This window comes from Hippoglossus stenolepis, chromosome 6 (genome assembly GCF_022539355.2).
Source record: "Hippoglossus stenolepis isolate QCI-W04-F060 chromosome 6, HSTE1.2, whole genome shotgun sequence".
Lineage (NCBI taxonomy): Eukaryota > Metazoa > Chordata > Actinopteri > Pleuronectiformes > Pleuronectidae > Hippoglossus > Hippoglossus stenolepis.
The window spans coordinates 21,661,363-21,681,089 of record NC_061488.1 but is presented as its reverse complement, the minus strand read 5'-3'; the positions used below and the strand labels follow the sequence as shown (position 1 = coordinate 21,681,089).

General features: G+C 38.9%; 1 protein-coding gene across 1 annotated transcript in view; it reads right to left on the bottom strand.

Annotated features, from left to right (window-relative positions):
- calcrl2 (calcitonin receptor-like 2) overlaps positions 1 to 18,116 on the bottom strand; it is a 28,487-nt gene extending 10,371 nt beyond the window's left edge. Inside the window, exons 1-3 of the mRNA XM_035158641.1 lie at positions 17,984 to 18,116; positions 4,379 to 4,436; positions 3,412 to 3,586 (exon numbers count right to left, since the gene is read on the bottom strand). Of these exons, the coding sequence (XP_035014532.1) occupies positions 3,412 to 3,586; positions 4,379 to 4,436; positions 17,984 to 18,033 (283 nt within the window). The 5' untranslated portion in view covers positions 18,034 to 18,116. The remainder of the gene's footprint in view (positions 1 to 3,411; positions 3,587 to 4,378; positions 4,437 to 17,983) is intronic.
- Between the last annotated feature and the right edge of the window lie 1,611 nt (positions 18,117 to 19,727).

Genomic DNA, 19,727 nt, shown 5'->3' with positions numbered 1-19,727 from the left:
TCATACCTTAAAGAGCTCATCGGACCATATCACCCCACTGGAGCACTGCGCTCCCAGAATTCAGGCTTACCTGTCATCCCTAAGGTCTCTAAAAGTAGAGTAGGAGGCAGAACCTTCAGATATTAAGCTCCTCTCCTGTGGAATCATCTCAGTTCAGGAGGCAGACTCCCTCTCTACGTTCAAGAGTCGGCTTCAAACCTTCATTTTTGATAAAGCTTATAGATAGAGCTGGTTCAGGTCTGCCTCGGACTAGCTCATAGTTATGCTGTTATAGGTCTAGATTGTCGGGAGAGATACGACACGTGGAGCTACTGTTTCCTCCTCTTCCTCTTCATCACAACGTGGATCATAGATCATGGTCTCAGATGATTGTGGATTATGATTACAACTAGATTGCTTAGATATACAATATGCCTGCTCACCTATACTACACTTATTGGCAATACCTCTATCATTACAATTGCCATTACTGCTCCTTTCATGTCTCTCTGACATTTTTTTAACGTATAAAATAGTTTAAACATTGATACACCTCTCCATTCATGTTAGACATTGTTGTTTCTCATGAATGTTGTAAATATCGTTATTTTGTTGATGCGCTCTGCCACACACAACATCTAGTGCACTTCTGTCTGTCCTGGGAGAGGGATCGCTCACATGTTCTCTCTGAGGTTTATGTGTTTTGTTTCACCCCTGTTTAAAGGATTTTTTGGTCCTTTTTTTCTCACTCTTGTATTTTAATATGAAGCCACTCTATCAATTGAAATCGCAAACAGGTGGAAGGGTAGAAGTAAAGGAATGCAAAAGAGTACTGCTGTCTAACCCTCTAAATCCAAAGTGTCCATCCATGTGAGGCACCAAATCCTGTCTCGGGTTTTTAGTTGAGATTTCTGCAGGTGGTGCTGTTCCTCTGTTTAAGAGCAGAGGCTACAGAGCCACAAAGTTCTTCTATTTAAAACAATTGAAGCAAAAAAAGGCATCATATAGGTGGCAGAAGAAATTTCAGTCACTGTTTAAAACAGCAAAAATAAAAAACTGCTATCTTAAAGAGAATGTGAAATCAATAATGATCAATAATAATAATCAGCTCTCACATATATGCTATATTTTAAAAGATACAGGGCAGCATTTGACTTTAAATGAAAAAGGTTGAGACGTATGATGAGGTGAAAAAACAGAAATGACACATTCATCCTCAAATTTGTTCACACTCTCTTCAATTAAAGATAAGCATACTGGGGACACATAAAGAAACTATAGATTTGGATTTTAAAATAATATAAAAGCCCAAACTTAAGTTTACTGAAACGTATTATCACTCAACACATCAATACTAACAGCTGTGGGATGAGTCAGTGCTGTCATTTGTCAGGTAGGGAACATTTTGAATTTTGAATTAACTGTCTGACTCGTAAATTATCTATTCAACATAAATAGTGTTACACTTAAACTACGTGTCTTACCTCAGCTAGCCTGTACACAGAAGTTCAACAATAGACGGAAACCTGGTCGTACCAGGTTGCACAGTGGCATGTTGGGAAATGGAGCACAAAATAACATTTCAAAGGCAGTGAAGTACTGAGCGGGTAAAGAGGCACTGGTGGAGAGACAAAGGGCGAGTTTCCTTTCTTTCACACTCACTTCCTCCTCCTCCTCTCTCTCTCTATCTATCTCTCTCTCTCTCTCTCTCTCAATCTCTCTCTATATGTATCCACATACTAGAATGTGTTAATATACAGCTCAACCACTAATTCATATATTTAAATCCGCATGCGATGAAAAATGTATCTGCATTGTGCTATTTAAAAATATGTATAGAATTTTTTGATTAGTTTAGAGTCCTATCTTACACCTGGCGCCAAGCTACACCACGCACAATGCTGAATCATTTTCCATCCATGCACACACCCATCTGAGCTCCCATGGCTGTGTTGGGGTGTGGTCAGGTGCATTGTTGTTGTGTTGTAATCTTGAGGCGACACAAAGTGATTGCGCTTTTGACAAACAAAAACTTGGTGTAAAATCAATAGCACAGTAATATTACTGTCATTAAAAGACCTCTCCTCACTAAGCTAACTTATTGAAGAGAAAAGCATTGTCCAGATAGTATACATGTAACTACACAGAAAACAGCAATCATTTTTAGTTTCGGGTGATTATACAGAAGTGAGAACATCATTATGGTTACTGTATTCATTTTCTACAAATGGATCCCCCTCCATCCTACACACTGGACCTAGAGAGATATAGATATAGATAAAAATATATTGATACCATCATTTCGAACCATGTGTCTGGTTCAGTGACCTTTTTTATAGCTCTTACTGATGCAATAAACACATTTATTAACTACTCTGGAAGTATTTTTTAAAAGTTCTATGGACTGTTGAAACAATAACCAACCGCGTTCCACCTACTAATTCCACAAATGTCTTTCTCTCTGTATGTGAAACACATATCTTGCACACTTGGCATGTATATTGCTAATGGCAGTGGGGAGTGCAGAGTCGAATTTGGTGTGATTTGGACATGTGATACAATCAATATTAATAAAGATGTTATATTGAGTTGAAAAAGTGAGCTTTTGTTTTGAAAAGTTGTGAACTTGGGTCTAAAGATTGTGTCACTTTCTTAACAGACCTTTGACCTGATAGCTGACATTTAAGGAACAAAAAAAACTCCTGTTAAGTAAATCTTTCATATGTGTATGTATAACACATACATATGAACTGTAATGAAGCAAATTAAGTTCATTTCATTTTATGAAAAACATTGACTAAAAACTTAATTGCAGATAAACCAGGTAGGATGACCACACAGTATTCTAACCCTGCTCTGCTCCAGAGACTGTTTATAAAAAGGTTCTGCACACAACGCTTCAGCATGCAAAAAATAAGACTTACAGCATATTGTAAAACTGTTTGAAGAGGATTCACTAATGACAAGGAATAACTTTGATTTAGACTCCGGAGCAACAATATAGACCCAAAGAACAGAACATGACAGACAGGTTTACAACAGGTAGGCACCCTCACTAATGTAGAAAATGAAAGGTACAGCTCACAACAAAGCTTCCACCATCAACCTGTCAAACATGGTGCTGATTCTGTTTTGAGTCTGGCATATATGACTGGCTTCTAAATAACATTTTTGGTGCCTGGCTTATGCGGATCATTGACTGAAAGTGAAAATATTTGTTATATTCCTATGTTTAATGGATGCCAGCACAAGAGTAGAGCTCCATCTGGAGTAATGTAATGAATCCAGCTATAATGAAAAAAGGATATAAATGATACCCTGGTTAATGTTATTTAAAGGGCCTCAGCACTACAACCCAGCCACAAAATGTGATAAACGCTATCTGCCTTCAACAAAATATGATGATAAGAACAATGACTACAATCTTGTCACCTTTTTCAGAAGGTGGTGGATCATGGATGATCTTCAGGTAACACTCATACTGAGCAGCCAGGATCTGGTATCGGGACGGTCCTAGTACAGTGGATATGTCGCTGATATTCTCCTGCTGTACTGGCCCCCCTGTTTCATCAGCTGCCACAGACCCAACATCCTCACACTGGGACACCTGGGTAGTGAAAAAATACAGATATGGGGTATTATTGATATTACCATTGGAAAATTATCTCCGGATTAATTCATATTTTTCTGTTATGCTGTGGTCACAACAAACGCAAAGCAAATTTCTGCATCGCGCTACTCATCATTTGTGTGTAGGTCACGGTCACACATATGCAAATGTAGCAGTGGCAAACCTTTGCTTCTTAACCTTAAGAGGCAATGCATATGTGCCTTTGCCCTAACGTCTGGTACACAGGCAAGCAATGTGAGTCAACAAAACCCACTAATATTTGCCTATTGTCTGGAAAAAAGAAGAATGCCTTGTACCTGTTGTGTAAATGCAAGTACAATGCATAAATGCTGTTATGTGTTTTCACAAGAGCATCTGGAGGCACAAACAGTCTACTCCAGGAGCTGCGTATGGATGACTGTTGGTTTTAGCGCTACCTGACGCTAGTTAGACCATTGTTGCCTATATGAAGTTACTGAAGTTACACCATGAGTTGTCCCAGAGTTTATGAAGCTGCATTTCAACATCATGAAAAATTTGTTGTCAACATTTAGTACTCAGTTCAATTTCGGAACTGTGAACTTAGATAATTTCCCTCTGTATGAACTGAACTTTGAACTAGTTCTTGTTGAGTGTGAACTGGCACAACACTGTTCATCAATATGTTAATTGGCACATGACCATACAGAGTCCAGCCATACACTCGGTTTTGAACGTTCATTGCCTTACATTAGATAATATTTTCTAAATGTGTGAAAAGCATCCACAGACACAGGCTGGAGTACTCACCTCTGTTTCCAGCACCAGCACAACTATAAATGAAAGTGTTAGAGTCCTCCACATGTCTCTGAAAGGGAAAAGGAACAAGAACATTGCATTAGGACATTTTTACGCGAGTTCGCTGGGCAATCATGTGTCATTACTGTGACTGCATTTCTAGAAGAGGAATCTGGGAACATGATACATAAAGAGCTCTCGACTGTCATAGCATGTGGTCACCAAAGTATCCTGTGTATAGTGCTATGTACAGTTGAAATTTGGATTCACTGTGCGTGTTTGACTGCATGTTTTTTGTGAGAATGCCTGTGTGTCTTTATTTACAGTATGTGTATTTTCTCATCTATCAGGACAGGAAGTTCATGCTTCAGCAGTCGTTCCTCTACACTGTCCAGTCAGGGTCACAGAAACAGATGTGTGTTTATTATTGTTTTTGGGTAAAAGGGCAGCAAGTTCCCTTTAGTGTTTATTCTGCAATGAGCCAAAAAAAGCTGAGAGAAAAATATAAAGACAGGGGGACACAGAGGTGATGGTGGCAGAGAGTCTCAATAATAATAATAATAATTATTATTATTATTATTATTATTTTAACAATAACAATAACAATAATAATAATAATAATAATAATAATAATAATAATAATAATAATAATAATAATAATAATAAAATTAACACGTGCAAAAAAAATGTCACTTTAGTGGAAAAACATGACTGGAGGAAGGAAAAGGTATTTTAATGATTGGACGTCATGGCCACCTTAACGTAACAAACATAGTATATCATAGCATACATAACATAATATAACACCTTCAGGTGTTTTTTTTTTATAATAGGTTATTACTATTAACATATGAATTTTAGTCATTTCAATCCCAAGATTGTGGTACTACTTTGTTTAGTATGTAATAAGAGACATTTTACAAACATATCAAACTTTTGTACTGATGTACGTATAATGTACGACTGAATACGTCATGGTTGCTGATGAGCTGGTGGAAGGAAAAACACGACATAGCCCAGTTTAACTGAAAGAGAACATTTTAATTAATCATGTTTCATGAGCATTTAAGCATCATTTAATGTAAAGTTCAGTGATTTGATGTGAGGCTCACAGGGAGCAACGTGCAAAGGTTGTACAGAAATAAGCACTTTTGATTCACAAGACGCAAAGGTGATTATTAAAACATTTGCAGTAAATAACTTCTCAGTGTTCAAGATTTTAATATTTATGTGGACCTAACCTACTGGAGAAGCGTTAAGTTACATAACGTTTACATGCATGGAAACACAATGTGGTGCTAATAGTGCTCGCTCCTGCTGCGTTCTATTTTTAACATTTGATAGTAAATGGTAAATATTACCATGTAGATAAAAAATGATTAGAGGAAAGTCAAAATTTGGGGGAAATAGATGGTTGCTGTGTCATTATTTTCTTTAACATTGACATTTTTTTTTTTTTAACATTCCTCAAGAAATAATGCAGAGGTCTTTTATAAATTAAAATCAGGTATATGCAGAGTGCTTGTAACAATGAACAGATGCAATTGGGTGTGGATCCAGGTCATGATTATCTGTACTGCTTATCCTTCAGAGGGGAGCAGGGGGAGTTGGACCCAATTCCAGCTGATATTTGGTTTGGGTCACAAGTCCAAGGCTGACATATGGAGACAAAAAAAATTCACGCCTGGTTGATTTAAAGTCTCCAATCTAACCCCAGTCTGCATGTCTTTGAACTGTGAGAGGAAACCTGAGTGAACACAGGGAGAACATCCAAGCTCCAGCAGAGGCTTCTTGCTGAGAGGCAGCAGTGCTTCACCCTGCACCACCGAGCGGCCCATCCAGATAAATGTAATCTCAATATGCAATATGGCAATCATACCTTGGACGTATAGCTCTGAGTGCTCTTCTAGTTTTAAATCTGAAGTTTTCTAGTGGAGTGTTACATGACTAAATCAACTCTCATGTCTGACCATCAAATATTAACCTACAGCCAGCAGCCACTTATCATAATCCTCTGTATGAGGATGACAAAAAACAGGCTCGTATAATATAATGTTTTAAACGAACATGTCGTAACGTGTTCATTTTATCTATTCAAAAACTGCATGACCTCCTGTAAGCTGACAAATCGTTACACTAACGCTGTTTTCGTATGACTTAGACAAATCAAATGTAACATGTTAATTAGTGGGATCTTATCTTACAGTCCCAGGCAAATGCATCGCCATTTCCAGGCTTTGTGCAAAACTATGCTTTGGCTGCAGCTTCATGTTTAACAGTCACACTTACTCTCTCCCAACAAGCAAATAAGTGTTTATCTCCCAAAATGTGGAACTATTCTTTGGTGTATCCCTCTTTTTGCAATTAACACAATAATGTGACATCTTTCCGAGTTTCTGACGATAAACAACACAGAGACCCACAATCGCCCACCAACAGACATTCATTTGTAATTACGATTCCATTTATTAAGAACCAAACAAAGAATGCCTTGCTATCTGTTATGTACACAGTTGCCTCTAGCAATGCATTGTTCCCAATCATGATATTGTAAATCCAAGGACACACTCACTCTTGTATTATAATACGTTGGCAGTACACGGTGTGGGCCATTGTCCCAGATAGGCACTGCTTACAATCTATCTGTGAACTGTAGCCAAGTAGTTTGGGTTCTCTGCTCTGGTAACAATACAAACTGAAAGGCTGTTGCCTTTGTCACTTCCTTTGCCCCCATCTTTTTCTCCAGGGTCATCACCTCTATTAACCTAAAGGATTCAGAGCACCAGACATAAATGCACGTGAGGATGCGTGTCTGTGATTTCATCAGTGTTTGGATTAACGACTGTTTCTGTGTCCGGACAATCTCTTTCTGGGGGGTACTTGAGGAAAAGAGGAGTTTAAAGTAAGGTCAAACGAGCACATCTCTGTCTCCTCTGTTTTCTCTCTTCCTTCACCATCATATGTCAACATTTATCACAGTCACTCTATCACACGTTGACAATGTGTGTCCCTTAAGCTTCCCATTCAGGCTTTTATTGAGATTGCTCACAAGTCAACAATCTTTAAGAAAGTTGTCTCTCTCTTTTTTCTGTCGCCTAGATAATAGTGTTGATGTGGCCAAGTTTACTTTAAAGGTAAAAGGCATATTCTCATGCCAGTGGATATACAGCTTTTGCAAGCACCTTAACATTGTTCTTTAGTTTGTTGACAAGGAGCTGTTGTCTGAAAATTATTAAACACACACGTGAGCCATGCTGTAGCCCTGGGCAACTGGGTTTATTTTTTATTCAATCGCACATACACTGTCCTGCTTAAAAGTGCAAAATAAGAACTCAAATTCACCACATCCATGGAATAAATTGTTTATAACCTATAATCGCACCCTGCAGTTGTGTGCCTCCGCCAACCAGTGCAGTTTCAGTCCCTCTAGGTGTTCCCTACAGATTGTATTCACAATAATATCAAATCACTGTGACCTTTGAATCCGAGTGACAGTTGGTCAAAATTTGAAGAATTTCGCTGAAGGCGGTTTTGAGATATCATGTTCAAAAGGCCAAAAAACATGTTTTGCGAGGCTATCAAGACCTTGAACTTTGACCTTTGACCACCTAAATGCAATCAGTGGAAGATTTACAAATTTCCCTCTAGGTGTTCTTGAGATGTCGCGTTCACAAGAAAGGGATGGAATCGTCCATCCGTTCCAACGTGTGACACTACCTGAAAACGTACCTGTATTATTACGTTTTCTATTTTTTTATTGGTATTTAATTTGGTGACAGTAACAACTATGCTGTCAATAAGCAAACATACTGTGAACTAAAGAGAATGTAAGTTTGGTAATTCCTCCTATATTTTCAGTTTATTCCTTTGCAAACCACCATATTTAGTTGCTTAGAGCCTATGAAGACTCTCTTCCTTACTCATAATAATAAGATATAAAAACATTGCAGCCAGACGTGCAAACGAGGATAGCTACTCTCTCTTAGCATAAATCCTCCAATAGCTCAGTGTATTCCTTTCATGGTGTACTCTTTCTCCGGCTTGGTGTTTAGATGGTCTGAGGAATGTGTGGTTCACTTGGTAACAGCTGTGGAAAGAACACTGAGACATGAGTGCACCATGTGAAGGAGACTCATAACAACACAACCCAACAAGGTCATGCAGCTTCAATCATAAAAATATTAACATGTGTATCAAGCTTCAACAATCCTCATCGGTTGTTGGCAACCACGATGCTCAAGGTAAGTGATGTCTGTAATGAATGTGCCATTTATATTCATGAATCCCATACATCACAGTACACAAACAGTAATCACAGGGTTTGAACTGTTCTATTAGTTTTGGAAGCAAACAGTAATTCACTAAACATGCTGCCAAGCTGTATAAACATTAAAAACAGCCTTCTGTGACTGGGCTAAACTTCTACTTCACAAAGGTTTGTGGGAAGGAAGCTGGACTTTCGGACACAGTTAACAAAGAATATAAAAGAATATTTAATGGGGGGAGGAAGAAGGCTTACAAAGGCCTGTACGAAGCTCAACATATCCTGGATATTTCTCTGTTATACAGCTTTACTAAGGCTGCATCCGTACTACGGTACTATGTTTTCAAACTAAAACAATCTGTCCACACAAGAGTTTTGGCTCCGTGTCAGTGTTAATCCCTGTCCATACTAACACACCTGAAAACGCATATCACATGACCTCTCACGTACACTGGTCAGAATTCAACTGCCCAAGAGCTGTTAGCAAAGACAACAGGGTCACAACACTTGTAATTGATTATCCATGTTAGGTTCTACACTGGTAGCCCAGGATAATGCTGGTTGTTTTCTATCAGGAGGGGCTCATATGATAAGAGCCTAATGAATCAGTGAATGTCGTGACCAAATATGTGTGTTGATGCATTGGAAAACATATGTATGGAGTCAAAGCCTACCCCACTGCATCTCACTCTAAGGGAATCAATTCTTCATTAGAACCACCATCATAAGGCAGGGCTAAACCTGGGGTTATGTTGCTAGCCACAAATTTTTGTAGTACAGGCATCAGAAAGAAGGAATATGAATATGTCTGTGTCTGAGCCCTTACTTTAGATTTAGAACATTCCAGTGGAGACAAACCTCCACTGAGGAAATTGAAACACACGTTTTTTTATCCTAAAATTCATACGATGCCTTAGGATCCCAGGATTACTCAATGTCATTGGTAATATGGAAGAGCTTCTAAGTCATTAAACTTTCTTATTCATGCAAATACAATTTCTTAGGATTCCACGATAAGCTATGAATAAAAAATTAAAACAGAAGGCTTTCAGTAAACTCCCGTTTTCTTAGAGCAGTGTGTTACTGAGACGTGAAAGTGAATATGTTTACAAGTGGCCTGTACATAACATATACATTATACTTAATGTGACATAATCAGACTTACAGTAGAATGGCCACACCTGGCTGGTAACAGGGAACAACTTAGAAAAAGCTTTCCTGGCTACAGGTTACCTAATTACAACAAGTGTTGCCTGGGAGGGGTTCTACACTTTCAACTCCTTCCAACGTTTAAGCATCACCACTCTGTGTTATTTGATCCATTCCTGATCAACTGCTGTCCTTTTTTTTCTACACCCATTTCTTTTCTCCGAACTGCACTCTGCCACCCTCTAAATCAATTATGCTCTCCCACAATTCCCAGAAGGCCTTTGGATCACTTCCAAGGAACCGTAATTTTCCATTTAGAATCACAGTACATCCGATTTATAAATGTGTAGGTGGGAAAAGTGGAACGTTCCGGTGTGGGGGAAATGTAAGACGCAGCAAAACTGCAATGCTTCCTGGTCTTTGGAGATAACTGTTTTGGAAAAACTGTTTTTTTCATGTATGATTCTTTGACGACAGTTCTTCACTCATCTTTTATCACATCTTATGTTTCTGATTAAGTTTTCTGTTCAACCTTTGAGCAGAATCATTTTTTTAACCCCATATCCTTGGACCTCACAGTGACTCACACTGCTCTCATGAGGCCATGGCTCATCAGATGGGATGATGGGAAATCCAAATATTGTTGTTTTCCTCCACAAGATTGAGGTTTTTATTGGCCCTTGCACCCTGCATGAAATGGCCTGCAGCTGTAAAACAGGATATTGCTGCAACCCTAGGGGCCAATACTGTTTATGAGCAGCAGAAAAGTAAAAGAAGCCATTTTAGATCAGTTCTTAACTTCTTAAGGCTTGGATATTGATATTAACTTTAGGAAAATGTACATTTGTCTTAACAAATGCAGTAAATGGGAGCACACTGTGGAAAAGTAGTGCTAATTTGATAAATACAGACATAGACATAAGCATATGTGAGAACAGAACAAAAGCATGAAATAACCCCCATCCTCCAAAAAAATAAATATATATATACATACAATAAAATAAATAAGCAAATACAAAAGAACACAATCTGAGCAAATCCGACTGGACTTTGTCTGCTGCTGTCGACAACAAAAGAGAAGATGTTTTATAATTAATGTTCTTTAAAGTACTTAAACCAATATGACTCAAAGGAACGATCGCAGAGTGTTGTGCTGCAGATGGGAGTGTTTGCCTGAGATAAGATAAAATACCAGAAAACACAACACCAGGGAGAAGCAGAGGGAGCAAAAACACACAGCCAATTACTCCAGAGTTGGCCGACATAAAAAAAAAAACAGTGGCTTAACCTCTCGTCTCTTTCACACAGTTCACATATGATAAAGAACAACTGTGTGTGGCAACAAGTCTGTAGACACACAAACTAGAGCTAGAGCTCATAATATAACAATTAATCATCAGCTCATCTGCTGATATTCATTCAAAGGGGGTGACTTCACGGTGCTTTTTCAAAACCCAAAGAGTTTATTATCAAAGACAACCTATCACCACCATATAGTCCCATGTTGGAAGCTATAGCCAGAATATTTAGGCATTTCTGCTAAAAAATGTTGGATCAGGAATTGATGATTAATAAATAATTTCAATTGTTGCAGATCTTTTTTCTGTATATCCACTTAACAATGTAATTGAACTCTACAAGCTACAATGTAAATGATCAGTGTTGAAGTAAGATGTGTTCAGAAACATTACTTAAATCGAAGTACCAATTCAAATGAATTTTCTGACCAGAGATTTTGATTATCAGCCATAATATTGTAATCATCCAAGCTACGAGACTGTGAGACGGTGTTATGTGTTTCTGTAGAAGTCACAAGTCAACATGTTTTATTGGCAATGTGAAGGAGAAGTACACTACCCACAAACCTCACGTCTAATAGCAACGTCTCTGATTGCTGAAGCTCACTGTTACCATGGAAATGTTTACCACAACCGTGAATACAAGCGGATGGTTCAGTGTTACATTACGTTTACCACAGAGTAACCATCCAATCTCTTCCTAACATGCTGCGAATTTTTAGATATGAGGAAAAGAGTAAGTGCACTGGAAGTCGTTGGAAAGTACAACTAAATTAACTGGTAGTTCTGTTGGTGCTTTCACACAAAACACAGTTAAAAAGAGAATAAGAAATGAACAAATATGAACATGTGAAAACATGGTATAAATAAAATCCAACAGTGTAACAGTGAGAGCTTATTGCTGTAAACTACTCAACTGGATATTGAATTAAAGTGGGAGCTGTGTTTCTCATCTGCTCAGTGATTCTCCTTCAGTTCAGTCTTAGATGGTTCCTTCCAATAAGCTGCTCTGGGTGACTGTCTCATAGGTCGATCTGTCAGAGCTCTATCTGGAAAGTGTGTGTGTGTGTGTGTGTGTGTGTGTGTGTGTGTGTGTGTGTGTGTGTGTGTGTGTGTGTGTGTGTGTGCGTGTGTGCGTGTGTGCGTGTGTGATGTGTGTGTGTGAGTTTCATGTCTGTGTGCTCCCGTACTATTCCTATTTATTTTGTATTCCAGCGGGGTATCCTGAGTATCACAGAGAAGCTACGCAAACACCAAGCATATGCATGTGAGTGTTTATGTCTGTCTGTATGTGAGGGAAGGCAGAGGAAGGATGGTGGCTGAGGAGGACGGTATTATCTTCCTCTGTCATCCGGCAACCACTTCCTCCCCTCACCCCCCTCTCCACATTAAAAGAGGCCAACAGGTTAAAAATAAGCCATTGTTACACACACACAAAGGGACGTGGAGGGGACTCTCATAGTGGGGGGACACGGCTTACATCCTCGTGGCCTTATAACACAAAGTCACTGGGAGGTGAGGACGTTCATGTTTACAGATTTTTTACAGGGTGAAAATGGGAAAAGTCTCTGATTTGAGAAGCTGTGACCATTTTTTGCCACATTAGTGGTGCTGCTGGCTGTGTGAACCGAAGTAACACGAAAAAACTTTCACTGACACTGAAATCTACTCAAAACAGTTAAGTAAATCAAAGCATATGAAACCACAAATATCTTTGAATTTATATAAAAATTTAAAAATATTTCTTAATAATTCCCAATGATTCTACAATACAAATAGCACCAATGATATGAATCATTCAATATGAAGTACAGATGCCATCATCATTTATCTGTAGTGCAAAGTTTAAAAACATACATATAAACATATCATTCAGTCCAGCGTTCAACATAATAACACACATAAACTGTATGTTGGATATAAAGAAAGGCCAAATATTGCCTCTCTTAAAAAGTTGAGGAAAAAGTAGAACCTACTTTCTTTCCAATTTGACTTCATGGCATCATCTTCCTGAAGATTTGATCCTTTTGACTTTTTATTTAATGACACAGTGCTAAACCCTACTCTCAACATAAGAGAACCGAAGACATCACTTTATATTTTCACTCCTCTCTTGGGTTCTTTGTGTATCACATGGTTGGTCTCAGCTTGTAGCTTCTTCAGATATATTCATTCATGAGCCCAAAGATATTGCGAACATATCAGAGAAACCTGGTTTTCTCTTTGCTCTGGGTCATTTTAAAAATGCATGAATCTGTTACAATCAGCAGAAGAATCAAAACCACAGGACTTGAGCTCAGACACACACAGAGACTAGAGTGGTGCATACCACCGCCAAGGCCCAATAGACAGACAACTATCCCAGTTATGTGATGATGGCTAATGTGTTAAAGGTTTCAGTAAGCTTATATTGAGATAGGTTGTATGATGTATCGTATGAAGGCTAAAGTGTTGGTTCCTCATTTTAACGCAGAAGACAGTCTGATCTTCTGATATCCTCCCTCTACAATAACATGTAGCCAAAACCACACTGAATTGTGCAAATCAGGACAGAAGTGCATACTGTCTGGCGGGGGTTTCCTCAAAAGTGTTTAAGTATTTTAAAGGAAAAGTTAAAACAAATCTAATCAATCAATTGGTGTGAACAGGGGGCCTGACTGTGGGATAGTCTGCTGACAAGCCCTTGTTTTACCCATGGTGAGGCCTTTGGCAAACCACGGCTAATTTGCACATCCAGCAGACAGAGTTACATCTGTGTTCATTTTGAGTCATGTTGAATATAAATTGCTTCTCTAGATGTTCGACTTTCTTCACTAGTGAGGCCTTCCACTAAAATCAGCTGCCCTGCTGCTGGAAAATAGACTGATGAGAGTCCACACACAACACTGTGTTATGCAATGACCACAAAGAAGTTCAGTTCCAGGTCAAACAGGGTAACCAGCAGGCAGGGGGTGACTGGAGAAGAATAGATGTACTAAGCCTTCACTGAACAAATGTTTTGGATGCTTGACAGAGATGCTTGTAACATGAGTTGATCTTCAGAGAATATAATGTTTTTTGCACACCCCTCATTTTGTTCTGGGTCAGTGTTTCCTGCTATGACTAAACGCACGTCTTCTGACCCCACTTTTAAAGTTTTGTGGAAAGTGGCCTAAAAACACCATCTGATCCTGTAAAACAACTGCTGTTGTGGTGACTTTTTACAGCAACGGAGCTGTCCATGTGAGTTGGTTATTTTCCCATAGCTGGACCCAAGAATAGCTCCACCAGCTTGAAACTGAACCATGTGGTGTCTTTTTATTTTCACATTTTGAATATTTTATGTCCCAGGGTCGTAAAAGCTGCGCAGACAGTACAGACCAGAGAATAGAGCCCGAGTCCATGGACGGGATGGTCCAGCTACGACAAGTAGAAGAAAATCCTTTTACTTTATCTCTTTCTCTTGATATTTTCCTAATGCACCTAGATCAAACTATTTTGCATTAATTAACAGATACCTGTGTAAAATTCATAATGTATTGTTCTACTTGTGAATTCAATTGACCAGAACCCTCCTCATGCAGACAAAGATTTCACGAGCTGTTGAACGGATTGACCAAACAGGTTACTGGAAGATTGGACCACACTTTATTGTAAATTAGCCTCTTCAGGACTTCCTGAGGCTACATCTATGTTTACGTTTGAGAACGCATCGACTGGGTTACGGATACGCCTGGCGTCCACACTACTTCAGTTTTAGAGTCGCTAAAACAGAGAAGTTTGCTGGCCACTGTTTTAGTTCGAAAACTCAGGGGCTGCATTTTAGTCCAGACGGGCAGAAACGGAAATGTTTGTAAACGATGACGTAGACACTCTCAACCACTTGATTATTGGGTCTTTTTGACGAAGCCTTCCCTGATTCGTCAGGCTCCCATCACATGACCCTCTTCATAAAAACAACCTGCATTTGCCTCAGCTACCAGTGTAGAACACAACATGGCTAATCAATTACAAACGTTGCTGACCCTGTTGTCTTTGCTAACAGCTGTTGGGCAGTTAAATTCAGTGTTTTACAATAATACAACTGCAATAATGAACATGCGTAGGAGATGCACTTTTATTGGAGCAATCTGTGTACACCAGCACATACAGTCAGGTGTACGTGAGTGGTCACGTGATATGCGTGTGTGACCAGAGATTGTAGAAACGTAGAAGTATGAATTTAGCCAGAGATTTCACTAGGTCTTCAAGATTGGAGCACATTATATTGTATTGTAAATGAGCCTGTTCAAGACTTCCTGAGCAATATTCTCCTATTCAGATGCCTTGATTAGCCCCGCCCACAACCTATTGTTTTCAGACTTGCCTTCATGTAATGGTATAAAAGCTCAACCCTGAATGTTGACAATCAGACAGACATGTACCGCCTTGTTGTGATGTCCGTCTCCACTGTGCAGGGAATAAAACTCATCTGTACCAGCCACAGAATTTGAACCCGGATGAATTTTTATTCTTCTACATATATAACCCCCCAATCGTCACCAGTACAGCAATAACCATGTCCGCCTCAGACGTCTCCCACCACCTATCAGTTGACGTGGGTCTCTGCCAGCACATGCAGTTCTCAGATACGGTCAGGCTGACACCACGTTCACCAGCACAAAGCATCTGCGCTGATTCTTTGTTCATCTCGTTTCATTAGTCACTGAGGTCTTTCCTTAGTTTCCCCCTGAGAGTAAACAAACTCTGTCGCGTTCCCTTCTCTGACTCACTGTCCTTGAAATGTCACAAAAAAGTCCCACATATTCTTATACTTTTATAGCATAAGATAAACATAATGAAGGAGTTGGAAGTGTTCAGGAATACCAGTTACTAAGTGAGGGGAGTTGTGGCTTTATGTCTTATGCCTATGGTCCCATTATTTCTTCAGCAAAACTCTTGTGAAAATCTTCGTCACTCTAACTTCAACCCCTGCAGCTATTATTTACAATAATATTATTTATATGATACAACTCTGACATGACACTTATCTACAACAGAGCCTAAAATAAGCACAAGCTTTTTTTTCTGGTACTTGAAGGTTGGGTGTCTTGTTTGTGATATGAAAAGGGGGCGGGGGGACTGAAGGGTGAGTTGGGGGTTGGGACCAAACTCGCAGCTCAAACACCTATTAATACACTGATAGCTGTCTGGCAAGAGCAGGCTGTTCCAGTCAAAGACACACTGCGACACAGGGGCGGGTGTGGGGGGGTGGAAAGTTTCCCACGGGCAGATGCACGGTCAGACCATAGAGACGGGAATCAGCCAAGCGAAGAGCGGCTGGTCTGCGATCGATGTCTTGGGTGTGAGGATTACAACTTGGCAACACTCTAGCACAAAGGGGGCAGAGGCTATTCCTGAAGACACTCTGCTCAAATGGTGCTAATCATAGACAGATACATGGAAATAGACTTCTTGCATGTGAAATAAAAAGCTGCCTGGCAAATTTAAGGGGATGGTACGGATAGTGTGTCTGGCTCAGGAGGTCGAGCATTGACCAGAGGGTTGGTGGTTCAAACCCAGCCCCCCCCCCCCCATTCCACGTGCCGAAGTGTCCTTGGGCAAGACAATGAAAATGACCCAAATTGTGAGTGATGTATGCTAAAGTGGTGTATGGGTGAAAGAGCCTAAGTGGTCATCTATAAATATAGACCATTTACCATATTTGAACAATATCTAACTCTACTAAACACAGGAATAAGAATTAATGAAAACACTAAATAGGCATCTTTTCTTTATGAATCAGGCAAAAGGAATTATATCCCCACAGAGAGCAACTCCTGTGAGTCTGTAGAGTTTACTGGGGATTGCTAATGTGCATGTAAAAGCGAATGAAAATGATCTTGGTGAAATGCAAATGCTCAGAGAAAACAACAAAGCATTTGTCAGTGCATGCAGCCTGCTGGGAACAGGTTCGAGGTAGACGTGAGGATTTGAGTGTCTGCACCTCCACGCTGCCCTACACACGTTTTCCTCCCCATTGATGCTTTGGAAGTGGACTGAATGACAAATGGAGAAGTTTATGTTTCAATGGAGTGTGGACGAGCGTGTGAGATGAAATGTTTTAGCTTCTTTTGTATTGTTTTGAGTGGATTCAAAGCAAAAACCCTCAGTCATAAATAATACATAAGTCATTTCTTGGCAATGACAGAACAGGTACACCTCAGTTTAAAAAAAAACTACTGTCTAGCTGATTATAGCTCGTGGGAGTCTCGGCTAATGACAGGAAACGCTTTGACATGACAGTAAATGACCACATCACAGCAATGTCCATCTTTACTGTCCCCGACTCACTGTATGAGCTACCTTATGTTGACCAAGGACCCATCGGCCATCTGCTGTGTGTCATATCATCAGATATGATCGCAGCAGGCATCCATTTTATTCTACTCTATTCTACTTATGTTTCTATTTCTATTCACATGCTATTTAAACATTTGCAACTGAAGAAGCAGGCGAGTGTCCAGCTGAGGTTGTGACCTTCCTTCAACCTGCATTCATCCTCAGTGATGTACTTTATCCCATGCAGGAAAACCCACAGTGATGTGCATGTGCAATACTGCAGAACGGTATGCCTCCTCTGCAGCTTCATGATAAACTCAGTCCTATAGCATTATAGTGTATCTACGGGGATTAACTTTGAAAAGTATCGATTTGCATTGTACATGTATCACAATCTTCCCACTGTCAATATATTTTTTAACTGTGTGTTTCATTGCTCCAGCTATATATGTTGCCTTTCTTTTTCAAGAAGGCTAAACAGCATTGCATCCTGAGTTTTATGTGTGATCATAAATGTAACACAACCTTATTCAACAACACCACTACAATAAGTCATATGCCAGGAAGCCAGGCTTTGTAAAAAAGCAGAGACTTGTGCTCCCTTACCTTCTCAGTGAGTGAGCTGTCAAACTGACTTTTCCTCCAAATATCCCCATGCTTGCATGTCCCGAGCAGAGAAGTGTCTCATGCTGCCCCTCTGTCAACACTGACAAAGCCCCAGCACTCAAGAGCAACTGCAGTCAAGCCAGGCACAATACCAAATATATGGTTTCCTGTCATCACTTCCAAAATAAAGCTCTGATGTCATTATTATTATTTAGTTTTTAATAAAGAAGGGAAGACATTTCTCCTCTATTTTTATAAGATTATATCGAGTAGAGTTACAATTTTTTTTGTTATTTTGGTCATGTATTGTTACCATACCCTCCTCTTCTGTCAGTCCTTAGCACACTATTTGGAGTTTTAGCATTAGGAGTGACCGACAGATTATTATTTTTTTCAAATATATCTAAGTCGATTGTCCGAATCAGTTTCCAAGTGAGTATATTTTTAAAGAGCTTGACTGTGTCACTAAATATCGTAAAACACCAAAGGCGTAGAAACACTATTATTTTCCATATCACAACTGCTCACCATTGTTTGAAATTTTTTTGATGAAAATGACTTTTTGCACATTATTGTCCTCTTCACAATACATGACTTTCTAACCATGTAACATATAACAATACTGCGTAAAATAATTGGTGAATATAGTATATTATTTTATTACATGTGTTTTTTATATTCATGTCATGTAGTATTTTGAATTTAAACCTAATTATACATATATGTTTATAAAGCACATAGAATTGTATTCATTTCATATACCATATATAACAGTCTATAAATACATAAATATATATTTGTCTGTTTCAATACCTCCCTATTCGAATCATCCTGTACCACTGCACTTTACTGAAGTAAATGTATCTATAAATACTATTTCCAACCGTAGTTATAGGTGAATGTTATGTACATATTCTATCTCTACTTTTTATTTTTCATTTTCTATTTTATTGCCTATTTTATTCTATATTTATACTTTCACATGTTCTCCTTTGTCTAACTTATTCTGACTGCTGCTGTAACAAATACATTATTTGAGGTCATTTTGTGAGTTGAGGACATTTTCTGTTAAGAGAGCACACTCATTGATTTACATTATGGTCTGTAGCAGCGACCTGGTACAACAGCGCCATCTGGGGTTTGAAGTTGTTTGCACCAAGGGAATCATCTACAAATGCAGTAAAGAAAGACAGAAAAACAGCAGGAATATTATATAATTACCATATTGTCATAGAAAAATGTTTTATATGTATATAACATTATAACATACATAACCATTTTAGGAGTTGGATATTCCTAAATAGCCAACATGAGACCAGTGAGTCTTTGTCAATGATGCCTGTGGACGGCACATAAATATTAATAACGGCACAATAAATAATACAAGTCTATTTTTATAGCACTTATCTAAAAAAAGTGCTTTACAAAACACATTTTATAAAACAACACTGGACAACACAATAAATAGAGATAACATAAAAGAAAAGATTAAATACCAAACAATATTGAATAAAAGGTTAAAAAGCGGACATAAAAAGACTTTCCTTTCCTTTCGTTAGTTAGACTGGGCCCCAAGATGCTAGAGACACACACCCTTGACTGATCAGCCGGAGGTGGGTCTGATTTGCAGAAGATGTTTTTTGATTAAAAGGCTGAAACACCTGATGATGCTAAAGTACACAACTTAATGATATGTCCCAAATCCCATTTTTCATGACTAAAAACAACAACAAAAACATCACAA